The sequence below is a fragment of the Orbilia oligospora genome (genome assembly GCF_000225545.1).
Source record: "Orbilia oligospora ATCC 24927 unplaced genomic scaffold scaffold00004, whole genome shotgun sequence".
Classification (NCBI taxonomy): Eukaryota; Fungi; Ascomycota; class Orbiliomycetes; order Orbiliales; family Orbiliaceae; genus Orbilia; species Orbilia oligospora.
This window is the reverse complement of record NW_011645561.1, coordinates 1,670,333-1,689,568: the sequence shown is the minus strand read 5'-3', so window position 1 is coordinate 1,689,568 and position 19,236 is coordinate 1,670,333. Positions and strand designations below refer to the sequence as shown.

Here is a 19,236-nt window from a genome sequence, read left to right as displayed (position 1 = left end):
CTCCCAAGCTTACCCTGGTCTCGAGACTACCTCCAAACTATCTACTTAAGTAGCTAACCAGGGTATTCCTCGTAGTCCCAAGGAGCTATCATCTTCTGATATTAACCAGCAGGTGCGGTAAGCTGAGCCCTGTCGGCACTGAAGCCAAGACATCTTTTATCTTTTGCACCCGCCACAACACATCCGCCGAAAAAGGCTTGGCGCGAATCAACGTCCAACCTCCGACTCTGCCTCAACGTCACCGAAAACAACCAACCAATCCACTCTGCATCGACGACCACGCCCCGGCGCTTCCTCCCGGAAAGACTACGAAGGAGATATCAATCATACTCTCCAATCGCTGTTCTACAGTTCTATCTAGTTGAACAAGAAAACCATGAGCTCAATCGCCTTCTACGCCTTCTTCGGTACGTCTCCTCTTCATGAGTCTCCTTCAACATAGCCCGACACCCTACTGACCTCGTGGACTCTTGCTTTAGGCGCCGCTGCCCGGTTTATGCAGCTGGGTATCCAGAAACGTCCTCACTACCTCCCTTCCGAGGCTATCGCCTATCCATTGTACATGTCCATCAGTATCGGAGCCGGGTTGTGGCTTGATAGCGTGGAGGATAAGCATATGGCACTGTTGCAGGATAGGAAAAAGGTCTTAATCGAAAAGAGAGCACGGAGGGAAGAAGAACTGAGATCGTTTGCAAGAGATCATATGACTGGCGATTCTCATTCGTGAAGAGCGTGGAACACATCATGACTTGGGATGTGATCTCTGTATATTTGGTTCTTGTTGATTCCCCGGTGCCCCCTCCCGCCATCACGTGCCAGGAGGATTATGGCTTGCCAAAGGGATGTTTCTCTTACATCAAAGAATAAGCTTTATTTTGCTTATGCTGAGCGACTTTTTTTTTTTTTTTAAGGGATGGCCAATGCAATCGCTGTTTTGTACATATATTTCAATCTATGCCTGCCGAGTATATATACTTAGATACTAACGTTTCACTCGGAGGCGCCATATATATATTTTATTGTCTTGTTGTACGTTGTTCAGAGTACTGGACAGATATATTGCATTGTGATAACAATGTTAGCACCTCTTCTGGTGTCTTCGATCTTGTAATTTTGTTGGCGTTTCAAATAATATACCGACCATTAACTGTTATAGAAGGATAAGTTGCAACGTTGGTGCATGCATTGTCGAGAATTAAAAGATCCCTGGTGAGATGGAAAATGCAATATCCTTCGCGAGCCAGAATAAGGACTTAAGGAGTTTCGCCGAAGTAAATTCTCTAGATACATGTGCGTATACACCAAAAACTATATAAGCAATTACCAGACCAATACACCATATCGTGGAAGCCAGACTAGACCAATCAGTGAAGACAGGAATTAATATTATAGTGTATGAACACCAGCGGAAATAAAAGCATTTCGAGTGGGGACCCGGGTAAGCGGCAACTTCTAGGATATAGAAGCTAGTATAGTACGCTTAACCTTTGTTCGGGAGAATGATATATATGAGAAGGGGTGGTTGTAACTATACCCCCGACATCAAGTTTCAATATCGGCTGCTTCCTTAGAATCTCCCCTCATCGGTCTTTTTTGTCCCCTTCTTTTTTTGTCCTCATCTCCTTTGTTCTCATCTCTTTTCTTTAGATTATCCCGTTTAGCAGGCAAAGACTTTCCGAAGGGAGACGTAAATCCACCGCCCGGGTAATACCTCCCTGGAAAACCGTACATCCCCGTGTCGTCATCATTCGGTCCTTCGAGGTAGTACGGTTCTTTTGTATCTGGAGCGAGTTCCCTGTGGGATGCCTGCCCACCCCTCGAACGGCCACCACCGCTATTTTTATTCCACGTCATTTCCCAGCCCGGAGATGGCCTCCAGACGTATTCGGGGTCCAGCTTTTTAACGTCATCGGGGATATTATCCAATGCATCTTGATAATCTTCCGCCGTGACTTCTCGAAACCTTGGGGGTTGATCTAAGCGAAGTTCCATGACACACCGACAATCTTCAATGAAGGTCGAAGGATCGGAACGTTAGCATCGGGCTTTGGACTCTTAATAAATGTACTGTATCGTCAGAACCAGAAAACATATTTATCATGAAAAACAGGAAGCAGATCTAGAGACAATTCCGAGGGATATCGGATTACGCTCAAATTTGTCCAGGATCAGACTTTTCTTTTCACTTTTCATTTTTTTTTTTTAAAAAAAAAGAAAGAAAGAAATACAAGAATAATGACATAAGATCTATGGGGAAGAAATTCTTTTGAGGAAAGTAAGCTTACTAAACCAGTTTTCACATTTTTCGGGTGTTTCTCGGATGTAGCATCCACCTCTATTCGAACCATGATTCCGCTGGTCGTCGGGAGCATCAGGCCCAGGTCCGCGGGTCAATCGACGTGATACTGGGTCGCAATGGCAGTCTCGGCATTTTCTAAGCCAGTAATTGCGCAATGTTCGACGTCTTCCCGTATGTTCTTGTAATGAAGGGGCTCCATTTGCCTCCGTGAATAGTCTTGGCCGACTGTAGGGCACAAGGTTGAACTGCTGGTAGTTGAGAGGGTCATCGTCCATGTAACGTAGTTCTGAGAGTGTTGGACAGCGGGCGGTAAGGTAGTTAGAGTAAAATATATTTGGGTTTATAGGACCATCAGTTCGCTTTGCGGGGCTGATAGTATCGCTGAGGGTTGCTGTTTCTGCTTGTAGAATCTTACTAGTTGGTGTAACTGCAAGCGGCGTATTCTTTTCGGGCGCTATCGGGAGCGAAGTTGGATTGAGAGCTCGAGGTGTAGAGGTTTTGAGATCAAGGCTCGAGGTGCTATTGGAAGAAGCATCAGGAGGTGCTATTGCAGCTGATGCATTTGCAATTATTGTCGTAATCAGGAAGGTCAAAAATATGAGCTTCTTGTATAGAGACATCATGAATGACGCCCGCTGAAAATAATATATAATGATATGATATTAATTCAAATCCGGGATACTGCTGTGGTTCAATGGGAACAAGAGTTATTAATACTATACGCCGTTGAGAAGTTTGGCGACGAGATGTATAAGATGCCACCCTACTGGTCTCGAGATCTTGTATCCAGACACATTAAAGTATTGCCGCCGTACCAAGTTAACTTGGGATTTACAATTACTTATATACAATAGAAACAACTAGATTTAGACCTAGAACCAAGGCACGAACCGCTGCCATATCTGAATTTGAGTATGAGAATTCTAAATTCAGTTGGGACCCCTTGAAACCCATCATTCTGGACTACCTGAATTCGAGACTGTATATAAAAGACACTAGGCACCTAAGTATTTAATGCTTCCGTTCTAGTTATATATTTCTGCAGTTCCAACTCTTGTCGCATTGCGGCCTGGGCCACAGCCTCGTAACTAGACTACCTGGGCCACAGGGGCATGTGTTGGTGTTGTATTTCCAAATAGGGTAATTTACGATGGTGCTACTCAGTCTCGAAACTGGAGCTACTCCTGCGTGTATGTCGGAGAGCTTCAGCTCCAACCACAAACAAAGCTCCCCTTCGCGTCCCACATCCGTTGAAAAAACCGTCCAGGGAACTCCCAGGAACCCCCACAGTCTCGCAATACCCGTTATCTAGCATAGACGGCCAGCTTGGGCTTAATTGAAATTTTGCGATGAACAGAGATCCATCCCCGTTCCGCACAGCCTCAGTGGCATCCACTGCCACCTCTCCCACTCCCAAATATGCCAACTTGACCGCATCGACCAACCTCCGCTACTCCCTCACGCGGAAGTCAATCTATGACCGACATTTAAACCGCACCAAGACCTCGGAGCTTTCGAAATCGGCCTTCGCCTTCCTCTTCGGCGAAATGGTCCAGTACGCCCAGAAAAAAGTCTACGGTGTTCAGGATCTCGAGAAAAAGTCAAGACCCCTCCAACATTTGCTTTCTAACATGCAGTACTTGAAACTGATCTCTGCCACAATAACTTTCGCAGACTCAATCTCCATGGCTACGCTGTTGGCCAACGTTTTCTCGAACTCCTTCTCTGGCGTGAGGGCCGCACTGCGAAACGCGAAACCAGAATCCTTGGGATCCTCCAGTTCATATCCCATCAACTCTACCGTGCCATCTTCCAAAAGCAAGCCGACACTCTCGAGAAAGTCCGAGAAAATGAAGACGAGTACATGATTTCTGATAATGACCCTGTCGTGAATACATACATCAGCGTGCCCAAGGAGATGAGTCAGTTGAACTGCGGGGCCTTTATTGCGGGGATTATCGAGGCCGTGTTGGACGGACATTGTTTCCCGGCGAAGGTGACCGCTCATACGGCACCTAACGAGATGTGGCCCGGCAGGACGGTGTTTTTGATAAAATTCGAACCGGAGGTGTTGGAGCGAGAGGCATTGAGGGTCGGCAGCTAGTCTCCCGTGATGGTCAAGTCATCGATAGGCGGATTCGGCCCTGGAGAGTCGACTACTTGTTCAGCTGGAGGCTACTCGAGTAGATATGCCTATTATGCCTATGGGGTTTAGCGATTGCATATTTTCGGCGTTACATGGAGTTTCATACGGCTTAGGATACCAGTCCGTCATTTTATATCTATCAATTGGAATTATATATGCACTTGGGCTAGTCTCATCACCTGGCATTTTCTGAGCTCGGTACTTTACATAGTACTGTACAGTCTTCATGGTATCATACGCGAAAAGAAGTCCCCTCACGGAACACTAACCAAAAGTTAAGTATCAATCTTCCGTCGTTTCTCATCAAGGTGGTCATCATCGCCGCCACGTTTTCGGTCCGTTCTGTCATCCCAACGGGATTTATATGTGGACCCTCCTTTGTCACCATCGCGACGGTCTTCTCTATCGTGATCTGATCTCCTACCATCCCGTCTGGAGTCGTAGTCTCGGTCCTTTCTATCATCATGGCGGCCTCTTCGAGGACTCCTCGACCGATCTCTCCGCCTATAATCGTCATCCCTCCGACTCCTATCGTGACCTGGACGATAGCTATCTCCATCTTTTCTATCGTCCCGTCTATCGCCTCTTCGGTCATCTCTTCGGTCATCTCTTCTATCATCCCTCCTGTCATCTCTTCTCGCATCCCTACCTCCTGAATTTCTCGTATCCGTATTCCCTCGTTCTGCTGCCCCCCTCTTCTCCCTTTCTCTATCCGACATGAACCTCTCATCGCTCACTCCCTTCAAATCTTCGAACTTCTTCGGTTTCCTCATTGCCTGCCCGGCAAATCCATAACCTTCTTCCCTTCCTAGGCTGGTTGTATCCTCAGCTGCCAAATGTGTCCACTTCGTCCTTCCTCTCTTTCCTAACTGATCCAAACTCCGAACCTGCAGCGCCTTGGGCAATACATCCAGATTGACAACTCTATCCTCCACCTTTGCCGTCGCATAACTCCTTGTCATAACCTCACTTTCATCATCTTGATAGAAAGCACCTTTATGATAGAACTTTTGCATGAACCCCATCTTCCCTTTCTTATCTTGTGCCTCCTGCCGTTGTTTAGCAACGAATTCAAGGTCGGATTTTAGTCGTTCGTCGGTATCCATCGCCCTTCTAGCTTCGATCTCTTCACGTTCCTTTTCCATGGTTTCAATTGCATCTCTCGCACGTTTTATCCTTAGTAGTTCTCGGAGCTTCCATGCTGCCCTTTCGGCAGCTGGATCGAGATCATCGGTATCATCTGGAGGTTCGGTGTATGTGACGTCTGCGTCCAAAGATTTTTTGGATCTAGCGTTGTTCTCGACTGCTTCGCGACGAATGGCGGATTCGACGAGATTGTGAGCTTCTGCTTTCCGTTGAGCGATTGTAGCGGCGGATGTTGAGTCTGCGATTGTTGTTGTTGGTTCCGGGAGGTTACGTTTCGATTTTGGGATGAATGTTGGACGGATCAGTTTTCTTCTTTTGAAGGTTTCGTCTTCTGATGATGAGTCTTCATCCGAAGAGTCGTCTGAGCCTGAGGATTCGTAGTCGCCGGAGGGTGCTGGTCGTGAAGGTTTTAAGTAATCGCCTTGGGCGTCTTCATCGTCTTCTTTTTCATCATCATCATCTTCTTCTTCTTCTTCGGATGATTCCTCATCATCGCTATGTTTTTGAAAAGTTTGGTTTAAGTCGACTTTTTGTAGACCTGTCGATATAATAGTCCCTGCCTGCGCAGGACGATGAACCGGTGCCGCTTGTTGTTTCTGCTCAACTTCCTCGGCATCATCATCATCTTCGTTTTCTTCGTCATCCTCGTCGCCAGAGTCTTCGGATCGATCGCCCGGTAGAGGTTTTCCAGCGCGATAACGTGCCGGACGGACCGGGTTCGCGGTCATGCGTTTGGGCGGCATGGTTGGTTGCGTCCCCGTTTTTTTTTGTGAGGGTTTGTATGGGGAAGGTTGTTGGTCGAAATGCAAAGGCGATGATGGGTGTTTTCGCGTATTCATGACCCAAGCTTTGGTGTGCCACACCAGCCTATGTCACAACCACCCGAGCTAAGCTTCCTTGTCATCACCCCCTGAAGTTCCATTCTTTTGTTATACTGTTTATCTGTAGTTTTATCTGGAATGTCGATAAAGGCCAACATGAAAATTCATTACGAAACCATTGTTTTACCTCAAACTTCAGCACGGCTGGAAAATGCAAATGTGTGGCCCAGTTTGTATTGATCCCAACATTCCTAATAGTCGAGCCGCCCCCCCGCGTACCTCTGTGCATACCCACCTAGTTCCTCAAGTGGAGAGACTTAGGTATGTATCGAGGCACGTAATCTTCAATTCTTAATCTTAATCTTATCCGGAAAATATTTAAATAACTTTAAAAAGTATGGTCATATGAAATTACCCTATTCTACGAGTTATGGCTATCTACATGTCCTCAGAGAGAAGAAATAAGGAAGAAGAAGAAGAAGAAGAAGAAGAAGAAGGGGCTAGAATTGCGAAAAATGAATAGTAAAAATCCGAGGTATTAGAAGGAAACACACTAGCTATGTGAGCTTATAAGAAAATAAGAATAAAAGGAAAGAAGAAAGGTAAAAGGTTGAAATGCGAGAGAATAACCATCAATGCGATCTGTAGACACAATAACTCCATGCCAGCCAATGAAAAAGGAATAGAGGGAAAGAAAGAAAAAAAACAACAGAGATTAACCCTACAGGACCCCCCTTTACTAAGAAAGAAGCTGTTTTTTGTAAGAAAGAAAAAAAAGAGATAGGTGCCGAAAGTTCCCCGCAAAGAAAGGATATAAGCGAATGCCTGCTCATGCTGATGCTTTTCCGATGCATGGTGGTTTTGGTGACAATGATGCTGTAAGCCAATGTGTGTGCTTCATATGTAGATGCATGCCGCAAGTATCCAATTCCGAAACCTCGCACACTAAAATAAAAAAAAGGGAGTAGCCAAAGAAAGAAATTATTTTTGTACAACTTTTTACTCCGTCCTTCTCTACCCAAGTTCCCCCCCGTCTCTTACGGTTTCAAAAAAAAAGTACTCGGTGTGGTCGTATCATTATGTCATTATATGTTTGGCGTTAACGGAAGGGGGAAGAAGGACGAGTAAACTCGGAACAACAACCGTTTAATAGTACTGATAAGCGCTTGATCTTGTTCCTGGTGGGTGGAATTCAGGTTCGTAGGTGCTGTGGAACTTGGCTTCGTCCATGAGAGGCTCCTTGACTTCGAAGTTTTGACTGGCGACCGAGAATTCCAAGTCTTCCTTGGTGATAGAATCCCAATACTATTTTAGATATGTCAGTAAAAAAGAACCTCAGTCAATATGATATCAAGGATTCGAGAATCAACATACCTTGTACACCATCATAACACCCAACAAGTTGCAAATAGTAGCAAAGAAAACACCGTCAAGATAATGATTCACAGAATTGCAGATCTTATCACTGAGAGCATAGAGCAAGACTTGTCCGACAACGAAGAAGAGGATTCCGAAAAGGATATCACCCAAAGGCCAACGATCCTGGAGGGTATTCAAAACCAGCAAAATCTGCGAGGCGATGTAGATGACCAAAAAGACGGCGTTCAAAATGTACAACACGACGAAGAGTCCTATCGTCTTTGTCGGTCCTAGACCCGCCCATCCCTTGAAAGTCGCCAAAGCCACAGCGCCAGTAATCAGGAACATAAGAACAGACGAAAGTCTGAGTAGCCAGATCGATAACCTTGTCCCGTCTTCGTAGAGTTGAAAGCCGACGAAACCGTTGATCATTAAACACCAGCAGAGAGCAGAAATCATTCCAGACTGTACAGCGACAAAGTAGAGGTAGACCTGGGAACCGACGGGGATAACTCCGGCGTCAAGACATAACGAAACAGCAGTAAGACCCATGAAGAGGTAGAAGAACGTTGTAATTTCTTTCCTGCCGACGGCTGTGAACTTTGATCTAACGTGAATCAACATGATGGCTGTCATGATCAACGAGACGATGTGAATGAAATCGGAAGCTCCTTGGAAAATGATTGTATTGGCGAGTTCGATACTTCTGGAGTAACATTCTGCTTCGATACCGATGGTTGCGATTGTGCTCTTTTGGCCGTAAGGTCCGATCAGCGAGCACAACGGCAGGCTGACCTTGGAACATATCTGGTCGAAGTCCCCGAACCCCATTGTGAAATTAAAGACAAGAAGATCTCGTGAAGCTAGAGAACTTCACGGATTTAAAGAAATCTCTAGAGAGAGAAGAAAGAAGAAAAAAAGAGGCTCTTTTACTTCGTATGGTGATGAAAGTTAGTTTGGTGGTGATGATGACGATGATGGTTGGAAGTATATATTAACGTCAGTTGTTGTTCGTGTTAAGGATTGTGGTCTAGGATTAGGTTTTGAGGTTGTTCGTCGTGAGAAGGTATTTTCGATTGAGTGGTGTCCGTCCCCCTTTATTCCCTTACGAGGATTTTCAGCCTATTGCGTTTGTGTTTTCCCCTCAGCGGTGGTGTGTGTGTGAAGCAAGCAAGGAGTCGGAGATGACAGTCAAAGAGAGAGAGAGGAAAGGATATGTAAATAGCGATGGCGGTGGAGGGTAAGTATCTATGGATACTTAGTGGGAGGCCGGTCAGTCGGTCGATAGGTGGGAGGTTGGAACCGGTGGGATGGCAACGGCGGTGGAATGGCGACCAGCGATGGAGGTTGACAGGAATTGGCCAAGCAACGCCGACGGAGAAAAAAGCAGGAAATTTGGTGAGGAAACAGAAAAGGAGGTCGCCAAGCAAAACACCAGCGCAGGAACATCGAGTGCAAGGGCGTCACCATGGCAAACCCACTTTGTCTAATTATAGAAAGTCCTGTCGCTGTCAAGTTGCATTCGCTCGCCACTAACCCGACTTCTACATGGTCTAACGCCTATAGGCAACTTCTTTTAGTCTCGAGACTACGACATAAACATAAACTAGGTCTCATCTAGTATCATACATATACATTACATACATACACCGCATATGCATGTACTATGTAGTAAACAAATTCCGTATCGGTACTTGCAGCGCTAACCTTGTGCATACAAAATTGTAAGTAAGAGTAAAAAGTATAGCGCTTGTATCACCAGTTATCGAAGTTGCCAAAACCACCACTTCCCTTCACTTTCTTCCGAATAGGTTCTTGGTAATAACTCGTATCGTCATCTTCAATCACTTCAACTATCTCATCTTCTTCAACTGCGGCCTTCGAAGCACTGGCCTTCGCTGCAGCCAGATACTTCCCCACTCCCAAGCCACCAGTCCCACTCTTCCCGCTCTGTCCGTCTCCCGCGGTTCGTAGCCTCTTCCCAGTCCAAGTGGTCTTGTCATCTTCGGTTCCACCTGCCCTCTTGACCTCTTCCGCTGTCTTTTCGTCTTCCTCCTTCTGTATTCTCTCCCTTTGAAATTCTTCAAACGGATTAACAAACACCACAATTTCCTCAATTTTAATCTCCTTCGTTGGTCTATCACTCGAATCTACGGGGGTAGTCTCCATCCGATCAAGAACATCCAGGCCACCCACAACCTTCCCAAAAACAGTGTGTTTTCTGTCAAGATGTGCCTGTGGGCGATACAATATATAACTATAACACTGGTTAGCAATTACACTAACAGTTTGGATCAATATGAAAATAATATACTTACAACTGCGACCCATTCGTGTTCTTGCCCTTATTTGCCATTGACAGCACTCCCCGTGCATCATGCGTATGAGGGCCTTGAACTTCATCATCAAAATTCTTTCCCCAGTAACTCGTTCCACCCCGTCCTGTGCCCGTTGGATCACCGCCTTGAATCTATTCCATTTAATTTAGTTATTATAATCCTGCTGCAACAATCGCGTAGAAATACTAACCATAAAGTTCCGAATGTTCCTGTGAAATACCGTATCATTGTAATACCCCTTCTCCGCCAATTTGATAAAGTTGTAGACCGCTTTAGGCGCCCATTCTGTATGCAGCTCAACATTCAAATTCCCCAGATTTGTTGAGACCCTAGCGTAACCCTTGATTTTGACAACCTTGGGTTTAAGCATAAACTCCTCTTCAGTCAACAATGCGCGATCAGCTGCAGTGTGCACGCTAACACCAGTGGACGTAAACGACGCCGCCGCTTTCCCGGTTGTGTGTTTCGCTGCATTATACGGCATCGCTGGTTTGGCTGGCATAGACGCCACTGCTTTCCCCTTCGAACCCGATGTTCCACTTGAACCTGCCTTCGACTGTCCTTGCGCTTGTTGTACCGCTCTAGCCTCCCTAGCCTTCGCAACCGCAGCTTTCGCAGCGAGGACTTTAGCACTAGACCCAATATTCCCCAGATTGATATCATTCAACGGATTCGCCCTCTCAGCCTCCTGCTCGTCCGTCAGAGTCGATGTCCCATCCTTCAAGTATTTAAAATTTGACATATCCCTCCCCGCCAAATTCTGAGGATCTTGAATAGTAATCACATCCTTCCTCGTAAACTCCTCATCCGTCTGAAGATCCCTCCAAAACTTCGCTTTGATATTAAATTTCTCCACGGTCTCGTAGGCGTATACATTCCCACTGGTCTTGATAACCACTATATGCGTGTTGTTCGTAAATATTTTGGAGGCGATAGGATCCCAATATTCATCATCCGTGTTTTTGGACATGTGCATTTTTATCAAATCTTTCGATTCGAGCTTCGATCCGTCCACAGGGTTTGTACCATGCTTTTTCAGCCATGGGAGGATATTTATAAGGTCGAATACTACTCCAGTGGCCGTGCAGACAGGGTGTTCGTAGGGTTGTAAGGAGAGGGCGCAGTAGTTGAATGGTAGACGACGAAAGGTCGCGTCGTCGCTTTTACCGGTTCGGGCGCCCCGAGAGGCACCGTGGGAGTCGGTGCTGGACCATTCTGATTGTGTGATCTGTATTGATTAAAGAAACCCTATTTTGGCGGTACGGTGAACGGAAGAGTCCACCGATAAGGGCAGGATTTAGTCAGGCTCGTGCGCTTTTCTTGAACTCTTTCGATGATGGTTTTATGCGATGAGGCAACGTAGGACTTACGTAGAGTTTATCGGTTCCTAAGAGATATATAGTTAGTGTTGTTATAGTAGATAATTAGTTGGTAAGGCGATGTTTACCTTTTCCCATGACTGCGACCGAGTTTTATAGATTTCTTGAGGATTATGATATCTGCCGATGTTCTGTGGTTTCAATTTAAAGATGGTTGTGTTTGCAGGATTTCGCGACCGAACACCAGAACAGAACAGAACAGGGTGCTGGCTTAGCTCCAAGCCATTATTCTGGGCAAAGCATGCTACACTACCATCATTTTCACATTTGCCTTGACCAGTTATTAAAATAATTGAGTATCCCTAACTCGGTAGTTTTCATCAGAAAAGGTAATTCACCAAGCATCTTGACTGTATCACAGGCGGCTGAGTCAGCATAACTCGTCTGGTCCTTGAAAGAGAAATCCAACATCAGAGAAAGGAATCAACGCACAGTGTGAGAAAGTACAAGGCACCCATAAACTGGCCAATCGTTCTCAGTGGATCACAGGCCCCAGTGACCATCATAATCAATCTGGAGCTACAGATATACATACTAATATTTTATCGATTCAAGGCCTTGTGACACTTGTATTAGCCCCGATCGCGAATCCAGGCCGTCTTGAGGTTGACACTCGCGTATCACCTCAGTATCTCGACTACTCTATGCATACAATTTCTTTTATATATCTATCGATTATCCAACAACTAACTCTATTCTAGAAGCTAGAAGTTTTACAAGGATAGGAGCCACTCTAGGAAGACATCCTGAACACAACCGCTTGGGACTATTTGTGACTAAGATTCTACGGCATCAGGGAAAGAACGAATGCAGGCAGGGCAAAAATTCGGCGTAGTCTCGAGGCCACTTTAGCGTCCCATAGGCCCAAGTTAGGAGCTGTGGTAAGTAGGTACTTGTTAGGCTGTACACTCCTATAACTAGGTATATACATATCAGCGCGAGGATCCAAAGCTGTCCCACCAGTGCGCTGGGGGCGAAATCTCGTAACTTACTATGCCTGATTCTCGTAGTTTACGGTAAAGTTGCTTCGTAAGTTACGGTATTCCGCATCTTGTACTGTAGTGGTATATACTCCGTTGGGACAACTAAAACAGCATGCATGGGTAATATCACGAAAACAGTGCCCGATAGTTGCCTATACAATCACGAACGAAAATACAGGCGTACTATATCAGGCGAGGTAATCAAATGGATAGACGAAACAGTTCATGTTGATGTATCTGGGAAAGCGGAGAGTATGTCGCCTATACTAAATTACTGATGAAGCTCTTGGAGAACGGGATCAGGACGGTCATGGAAGAAGGGTTTTTGCTACCTTCAGGACTCGTCTTATCTAGTTTTGGAGTTGTTGAGAAGTATATTACGGAACAGGTAGATATCTAGATGATTATTGGTTGAATCTGGTAGTGTCTGCGCACACGGCCAATGGCTTTTTTGTGTATACAATCAAGGGAAGATTAAGTTTTGTGATTTGCTACAACGGGGTATACTATACTACGACCAGAATAGATCTTAGGAGCGATAGCCCGTCATCTTAAAGATGGACTGGCAAAATAGGACTCAATTATGCAATACACCTAGTTTGGTAAGGAGATCAGTACATAATTACTGACTTAGCTAGGTGCCTATAGGTACCATATTACTGGCCTGTTGTACAATTGTATTATTGAGCGTGTTCGCTATGCTTTCTTTCACATAATACTCAATTCAATTTAGAAAGAGACTATTTAGAAAGCCGGGATACAGTTTTCTTCTTTCAATTCCAATTACAGTGTCATATTGCGTGATCTTTTAGCATCTCCTCAGTTCTCGCACCTAGAGGTAGCACTTCAGCCTACATATCTACGCGGGATTTTAGTCCCGAGGTCTGGCCAGTAGAAACCATCCCGGTTGGGCTCCGAATTCCCTTGACTCAAAAGTATCATCGGCAGCAATTCCTTCATCAACGAAGCTGAATTCGCATTATAATAAGCTTATCCATGAAAAAAAAGAGGACTAATCCGAGTAAACACCGAACGAATCAAAAGGTGAAAAAAAAGTATATGACACATGATAAAAAAGGAAAAGAAAGGGTGGGTGAGTATCTAGGTGGGGAGCCAAAGAATTCGGGGTTCGAGGAGATTCGTCGGATTGTCAAATAGGGATTCTGGCATTATCGGAGTCGCTGAGAATTTGATGCTAAGACGTATATTGATACGTTCACATCATCCTAGCTAACGGGAGCGGAAGTATAGTAGCTTTGGTAGGGAGAAAAAAAAGGATATAGTAGAAAAGTGTCGGAAAGCGTTTTCGTCATCGTGTGTATGGATATTGGCTCATAATGAAAAAAAATGCATCGTTCCTCCGCTCTCCCTCATCGACAAAAAGAAAGGCCGAAAATGAAACAATTTACCGGTTCTGTGGAGATTGTTAGCTCATTTGTCTTGAAGTGTCCGGGACTATATCAATGATATAAGGAGGAGAGCTGACCTTGGTGAAACCGATGTCCTTGGATCGTTCTCTGAAGCACTGACGGCAGATGTTCAAGCCATACTTGCGGATGAGACCGGCTTGATGGGCGCAGACGCGGCTGTATTCATGAAGACGAGATAGTCAGCATCTCAACTCCATATTATAGCAACCCCCCCCCCTTTCCTTTGTTTCTTCCTTTTTAACTTTGATATTCACATATCCCTTCCATTCTCTTTATAGTATCCCCGTTCATCTAATTCCCGACTTCCCAGCCTCCCAAATTCAAAAAAAAACACAGAAGTGTCGACATACCAGGATCTGCTGCCCTTTCCGTAGGTCCTTGGGCGGGAGTACCAAACTTGATCGTGAGCCATGTTTGCGGTGTGAGGTTTATTTCGAAAAAGTCGAAAAGGTCTATTAGAAACAAGTCGTCTAAATCAGTGATCACAGAATCCCTAGCAATTAGAAAAAGAGCTGTCGATAGAAAAAAGTCGAAAGATGGAAGGAGGGGTTTATAGTATCGGATGAACGTACAGTTGAGGATTTGTCGGAGATTAGGGGATGGTCGGGTTGGGGATGGCTTGGGTTCCGTCGATTGGTGCTTGAAGATGAGGATATCGAATTTGGGAGGACGAAAAGCCAAAATGAATTTTCTGGTTTGTGGGTGCCAAGACTTAAACGGAGCCCTAAGCTGGCTGGAACAACACATCTTGATCAAGATAAGATAAGATCTGGCTGATCACATGATGTCGCTTGATGTCTTGGTTTCGCGATCCTGGTGCCTTTGCATGTTTGTTTGTCCATATGCCATGCATGCTTAGTCGTTACCTGGGTTTAGTAGCTTGCAACCTTGATCATTCAACCTCAGATCTTGAACTTCACCAATAGAGATATCATCATATTCAAGATGGTGGGTTTGTAACCTATCGAAATGGTCTAGTATCCATACAGCTAACAATACACCTCACAGTCTCGCGATTCCAACCGCACGTACGTTAGATCGTCCACAACTCCAAATATAGCAGTTGTAACATTAGGGTTACACTGACTGATATTGCTAGATACGTCCACTTCCGCCTCCCTCGTATCGTTGAGCAGTACGAAGTACGACTTTCCTGTTTGCTAGATGCTTGCTTTTGTAGGATTGATACTAAAGGACATGGGTATAGGACTACTGTCGGGACAAACTTCCTAATGATGGTAAATAACATCACATATCCCACTAATTGGACCATACCTGATAGCGAGTAGAGGTATACGTTCCACCAGAGCACCAGCCCATTAATCCAGAGGATGAAGATGACGGTAAGTTATCACTCCTTACCTCCTAAGAAAATACATTAGTAACATGTTTCTAGTAATTCCCGACCAACATGGTATGCTTATATCCTCCCGTATTTGAGGAGAATGACTATACTAAGACGTAACAGCTGCATTTGGTATCGCCAGAGCTCAACAGAAGGAACGGGAGCCGTTGTGGAAGGATCTCAATCTTGCAGACCTCTTACATCGTGCACCAACTGAAGGAGATGTCCCTCGAATTCGATCCAAATTCCCGAGGTGAACACTGGAAACGTCGATGAACGGGGGTTGGACTGAGTAGGTAAGCATATTATACTTATATATAATTATAGAATGAGTCTTAGTCTTGTGATTTTGTGATCCCCTCCTGACAAAGATTCTTAGGCGTTTTTAAACGGGAAGATTATTAAACCATGGCGTACTCGAGCCTGCGATGCAACCGTTTTGACTACTAAATTAAAATAAAAAAACCTGAAAGGAATACGAAACTCTCAAAAATATATAATTAACTGGGAAACAAAAAACTCCAGACCCCGTACCAATTCCTCCTAAACAACTGTAAAACTTTCATATGCCCTAGGCTTCAAGGACAGGTAGAAACTGCATTCTTGTCGAATCAACCGTCGACCTCCTCTGCTTTGGCGACCGTTTCCTGCCTCTAATCATATCTAGTGCCTGACCCAACCCCGCCATCTCGAACAAACATCCTCTCCCCTTCTCATTTTTCTTCCCTGCAATTCTCCAGCATTCGATCCCTAGACTCTTAAACTTGGCGGTGTCTACCTTGGGAACATCGTCTCCCTCAAGGTACAATACATGAGTGACATATTTTTTATATTCAGCTTCGGCTGTCAATTGCTCGAATCCAGGTTCACCGGCTATGATACCCCGGGATTCGGTGCAAGCACTCACGATGGCTTTTATAAAGTCGAGAGCGGTGAACGTAGTCCCTGGTCCGATTTCACGATCGAATGAACCATTCAGAATTAAGACTTTGTGTTTGCATGATGTAGCAATTGCGTCACCCATCCCGCGAAGGATAAGGCAGGGTATAATACTACCCTCGAATATCAGCATTCATATACCACCAAAATAATAAAAGCTGGAGGTAATTATGGAACTATACCTCGTGTACAAACTCCCAATACTATAAACCAAAGTCTCGGCGTTTCTAATAGCCGCTAGACTCTTTGAATTCGCTGGTGGCCTAATTTCCTGTCCATATGGATTGATATACCAAACCCTCTGAATCCTAGCCGGTAACTCTGCTTCCTCCTCTTTCGTAAACACTATATTCCCTCTCCTCAAGGCTGGTAAGGAACCCGGTAAATTTGCATCTTCAACTTCATCGTGATCGTGGAGGTACGTTACGGGAGTGGAGTAACCGGGGTTTAAAGGAGTGGTCGAACCAAATGTGGGACCGGATGGGGAACGAGGGATTATACTCGAGTTCTTGAGTTGAGCTGTTACCTCCAGCAACGCTTGGTTCCCTGTCATTTGAACGGGATGGTTACTAGACGCTGGTTCTTCCGAAGGATGAGATATCTGGTTTTGACCGGCAATGACAGTGTCATCTGCCAAACCGGCGGCAATGTGATGGCTAAAATTACTGTTTAACGCGGGTATGACGTGAGTATATTCGGGAACACCACATATGGAACGAAACAAGAAGATAGCAGATTCAAGAGATCCAAAGAATAGACGACATCCCGTTATGAAGAGATTTCCGAGGGAAGCTAGTTGGAAATTGAATGTACTGGTTGGACGGGTACGTTTTGTGATTTCACCGGCGACGAGGATAAAGAAACTACGAAGGAGTTCCTTCTTTTCGGAAGGTATACCATCCCAGTTTTGGTGGGTGCCTTCGACGATGAGATTCCATTCGTGACGGGCAGCTTCAGCAGAGGGAGGTAGACGGTAGTTTAGAAGACCTTTGATACGAAGCCGTTCTTCGTCTTCGGTATCGTCGGGCACGAGACGGACGAGACGACCTAGAACTTGTTAGTCGAGAATGTACATAGAACCAGGGTGTGATTTGCATATGAAAGCCGTTCGTACTCCGGATATCGCCAATTCCTGGACCACCAAATACCCCTACGATACATCAATGCAAACCGATAAGCATAGTCCGTCCAAAAGCTTCTGAGTTTCATCTGCAGAGAATACTAACTGATAAGCTCCGAGGTAGAACCTATTCATCCTATTAGTTACAATATCATCACAAAGCCATCACTGATACCTACCTCCATTATCTGATATACCAATAATATACGAGATAGGGCTCCCCGCGCTCACACTCTTGAAGACGTCCACCTTTCACATATCAAACGTCAGAATCCACAATCCGCTATCAATCAAACTATCAATTGATAAGGGAATAAAAACTTACCAAACTATTCGCAGCACTCCCACCAGAAACCACAACAATACTACCAGGAGTACGCATTATGAATTATAAACGTTGGTAGAACCCTGGAAATATCGATACCGCTTGATCTTACGAGAGAAGTACTCTCTAGAATTCCAAAGAGAAAAACGGGGGAAAGGTGCAAACGATGTTGTAAAATGTGCGTTGTCCAATAATAGTCCTAGTTAAATAATTACCTCGCGTCCAGCGGGGAATTTTTGCAAGTTTGGTGCAGAGATGTGCAGGACTGCTGCATGGGAAAACTATCACATACGAGCGTCCATTTCTTGAGAATTTATAGCAATGTCTTTTTTAATTCGAACTTCCCTTCTGATACCAGCCGTAAGTACTATACTATCTTGATCGGAATGCAATTGCTGTTAACAGCTGTTAGTAAGGTATCCAGCTTACAAACAACATGAACATCTAACCACGCTGTTCAAAAAAACCCCTCTTACAATTGAAACATTTTGCATTCACCACAATTCACGATGTAAAATTAAACCCCTAGATATGAGTCGATTCGACAATAAAAAAAAAATAAAAGTGTTTAAATTACCATGGGCTGTGTAAAACCCACGCGGCAGCGCTAATATAGTGCACACATCGATTGGATCGATCGGATGTAACCCGTAAGGAAATTTCCTGATCGAGGTTTGATCTGTATCTGGTTACTGTGTCCAGAGCTGCAGTATAATACATGCTAGATGCGATGCTTTTGAGCTCATCATGCATGCAGTCACCGGCTCCGAATTGCAGGCCTCAACCCCGGGGAGCTGATGAGACGTAAGACAGGTGGGGTACTTCGTCATACCGTCCTTTTATCATGATCATGTTTCGGTTTGTAATCCTCAAATATATTTTAAACTTTCTTAACTATGACAGCTCGCGCGGTCTTGGTATGTAATCGTAGTCTATTACTACACTTTAGACAGTGTACCGTAACTGTATATGTTGGCTTGATCAACTGATCGTAGAACAGTATAATGTATTGCTGTCTTTCTTGATCATGAACTTGTTCTTTTTTTCTTCTTTTTCAAATCCGAGTTTCGAGTATTTCGAAGGGGTCTTGGTATTGAAATTGGTAGAGGTTAAGAGACGCCCTTTCATTGACAATGGTATTTCAATCTAAACGTTTCTCTCTGGGGTGATCAAGGGGCATAAAACCAAAGGAGAATCGTCTGGGAGGGTCGGTGCATTCGTGATTAACATTGATAAAAGGAAATAGAAAAGAGAAAGGAAAAAAAAAGTGTCCTCAAAGTAAAGAACGAGGAGGAGTATAACTTGGTGTGCAAAGAAATTAAGGAAACTATAGAAACTTCAACCCAAAAAAAATACACAGAAGGAAAAGCCGCATTCCAAAACCCTAGCCCTTCCAAACGTCCTTTTTGCTCAAATTACAACTTCGAGTAAAAATCAAAACGCGCGAGTAAAAAGAAAATAGAGGAAACGAGTCGCATCCGAACCGCACGAAAGGCACTAGGTCAGACTTCAGAAAAAAAATCGCTTCATTAGGAACGTCTCAAAAGCATTGGATATGCATATAGTAGTAAATCGGTCTGAACGATAGATCGATATGATAAATTT

At 44.7% G+C, this 19,236-nt stretch overlaps 8 protein-coding genes across 8 annotated transcripts; 3 read left to right on the top strand and 5 right to left on the bottom strand.

Moving 5' to 3' along the window:
• Positions 1-376: 376 nt before the first annotated feature.
• AOL_s00004g503 (uncharacterized protein) lies at positions 377-727 on the top strand (the record flags this gene model as incomplete). The annotated part of the gene is made up of 2 exons (XM_011119152.1): positions 377-407; positions 480-727. 2 exons carry the CDS (start codon positions 377-379, stop codon positions 725-727), a joined length of 279 nt encoding a protein of 92 aa, XP_011117454.1.
• An 815-nt stretch (positions 728-1,542) lies between these two features.
• On the bottom strand, positions 1,543-2,919 carry AOL_s00004g502 (uncharacterized protein; the record flags this gene model as incomplete). Its single annotated transcript, XM_011119151.1, has 2 exons — positions 1,543-2,006; positions 2,286-2,919. The coding sequence occupies 2 exons, from the start codon at positions 2,917-2,919 to the stop codon at positions 1,543-1,545; spliced, it is 1,098 nt and encodes a 365-aa protein (XP_011117453.1).
• Positions 2,920-3,648: 729 nt separating this feature from the next.
• On the top strand, positions 3,649-4,403 carry AOL_s00004g501 (uncharacterized protein; the record flags this gene model as incomplete). Its single annotated transcript, XM_011119150.1, has 2 exons — positions 3,649-3,899; positions 3,974-4,403. The coding sequence occupies 2 exons, from the start codon at positions 3,649-3,651 to the stop codon at positions 4,401-4,403; spliced, it is 681 nt and encodes a 226-aa protein (XP_011117452.1).
• A 317-nt stretch (positions 4,404-4,720) lies between these two features.
• Positions 4,721-6,334, bottom strand: AOL_s00004g500 (uncharacterized protein; the record flags this gene model as incomplete). The annotated part of the gene is made up of 1 exon (XM_011119149.1): positions 4,721-6,334. One exon carries the CDS (start codon positions 6,332-6,334, stop codon positions 4,721-4,723), a length of 1,614 nt encoding a protein of 537 aa, XP_011117451.1.
• Positions 6,335-7,558: 1,224 nt separating this feature from the next.
• Positions 7,559-8,602, bottom strand: AOL_s00004g499 (uncharacterized protein; the record flags this gene model as incomplete). Its single annotated transcript, XM_011119148.1, has 2 exons — positions 7,559-7,717; positions 7,787-8,602. 2 exons carry the CDS (start codon positions 8,600-8,602, stop codon positions 7,559-7,561), a joined length of 975 nt encoding a protein of 324 aa, XP_011117450.1.
• Positions 8,603-9,526: 924 nt separating this feature from the next.
• AOL_s00004g498 (uncharacterized protein) lies at positions 9,527-11,567 on the bottom strand (the record flags this gene model as incomplete). Its single annotated transcript, XM_011119147.1, has 5 exons — positions 9,527-10,028; positions 10,090-10,241; positions 10,301-11,338; positions 11,481-11,497; positions 11,558-11,567. The coding sequence occupies 5 exons, from the start codon at positions 11,565-11,567 to the stop codon at positions 9,527-9,529; spliced, it is 1,719 nt and encodes a 572-aa protein (XP_011117449.1).
• Positions 11,568-14,847: 3,280 nt separating this feature from the next.
• Positions 14,848-15,504, top strand: AOL_s00004g497 (uncharacterized protein; the record flags this gene model as incomplete). Its single annotated transcript, XM_011119146.1, has 7 exons — positions 14,848-14,858; positions 14,911-14,930; positions 15,002-15,044; positions 15,110-15,140; positions 15,185-15,245; positions 15,299-15,316; positions 15,371-15,504. 7 exons carry the CDS (start codon positions 14,848-14,850, stop codon positions 15,502-15,504), a joined length of 318 nt encoding a protein of 105 aa, XP_011117448.1.
• A 314-nt stretch (positions 15,505-15,818) lies between these two features.
• On the bottom strand, positions 15,819-17,688 carry AOL_s00004g496 (uncharacterized protein; the record flags this gene model as incomplete). Its single annotated transcript, XM_011119145.1, has 6 exons — positions 15,819-16,299; positions 16,369-17,233; positions 17,301-17,336; positions 17,413-17,433; positions 17,486-17,555; positions 17,632-17,688. The coding sequence occupies 6 exons, from the start codon at positions 17,686-17,688 to the stop codon at positions 15,819-15,821; spliced, it is 1,530 nt and encodes a 509-aa protein (XP_011117447.1).
• Between the last annotated feature and the right edge of the window lie 1,548 nt (positions 17,689-19,236).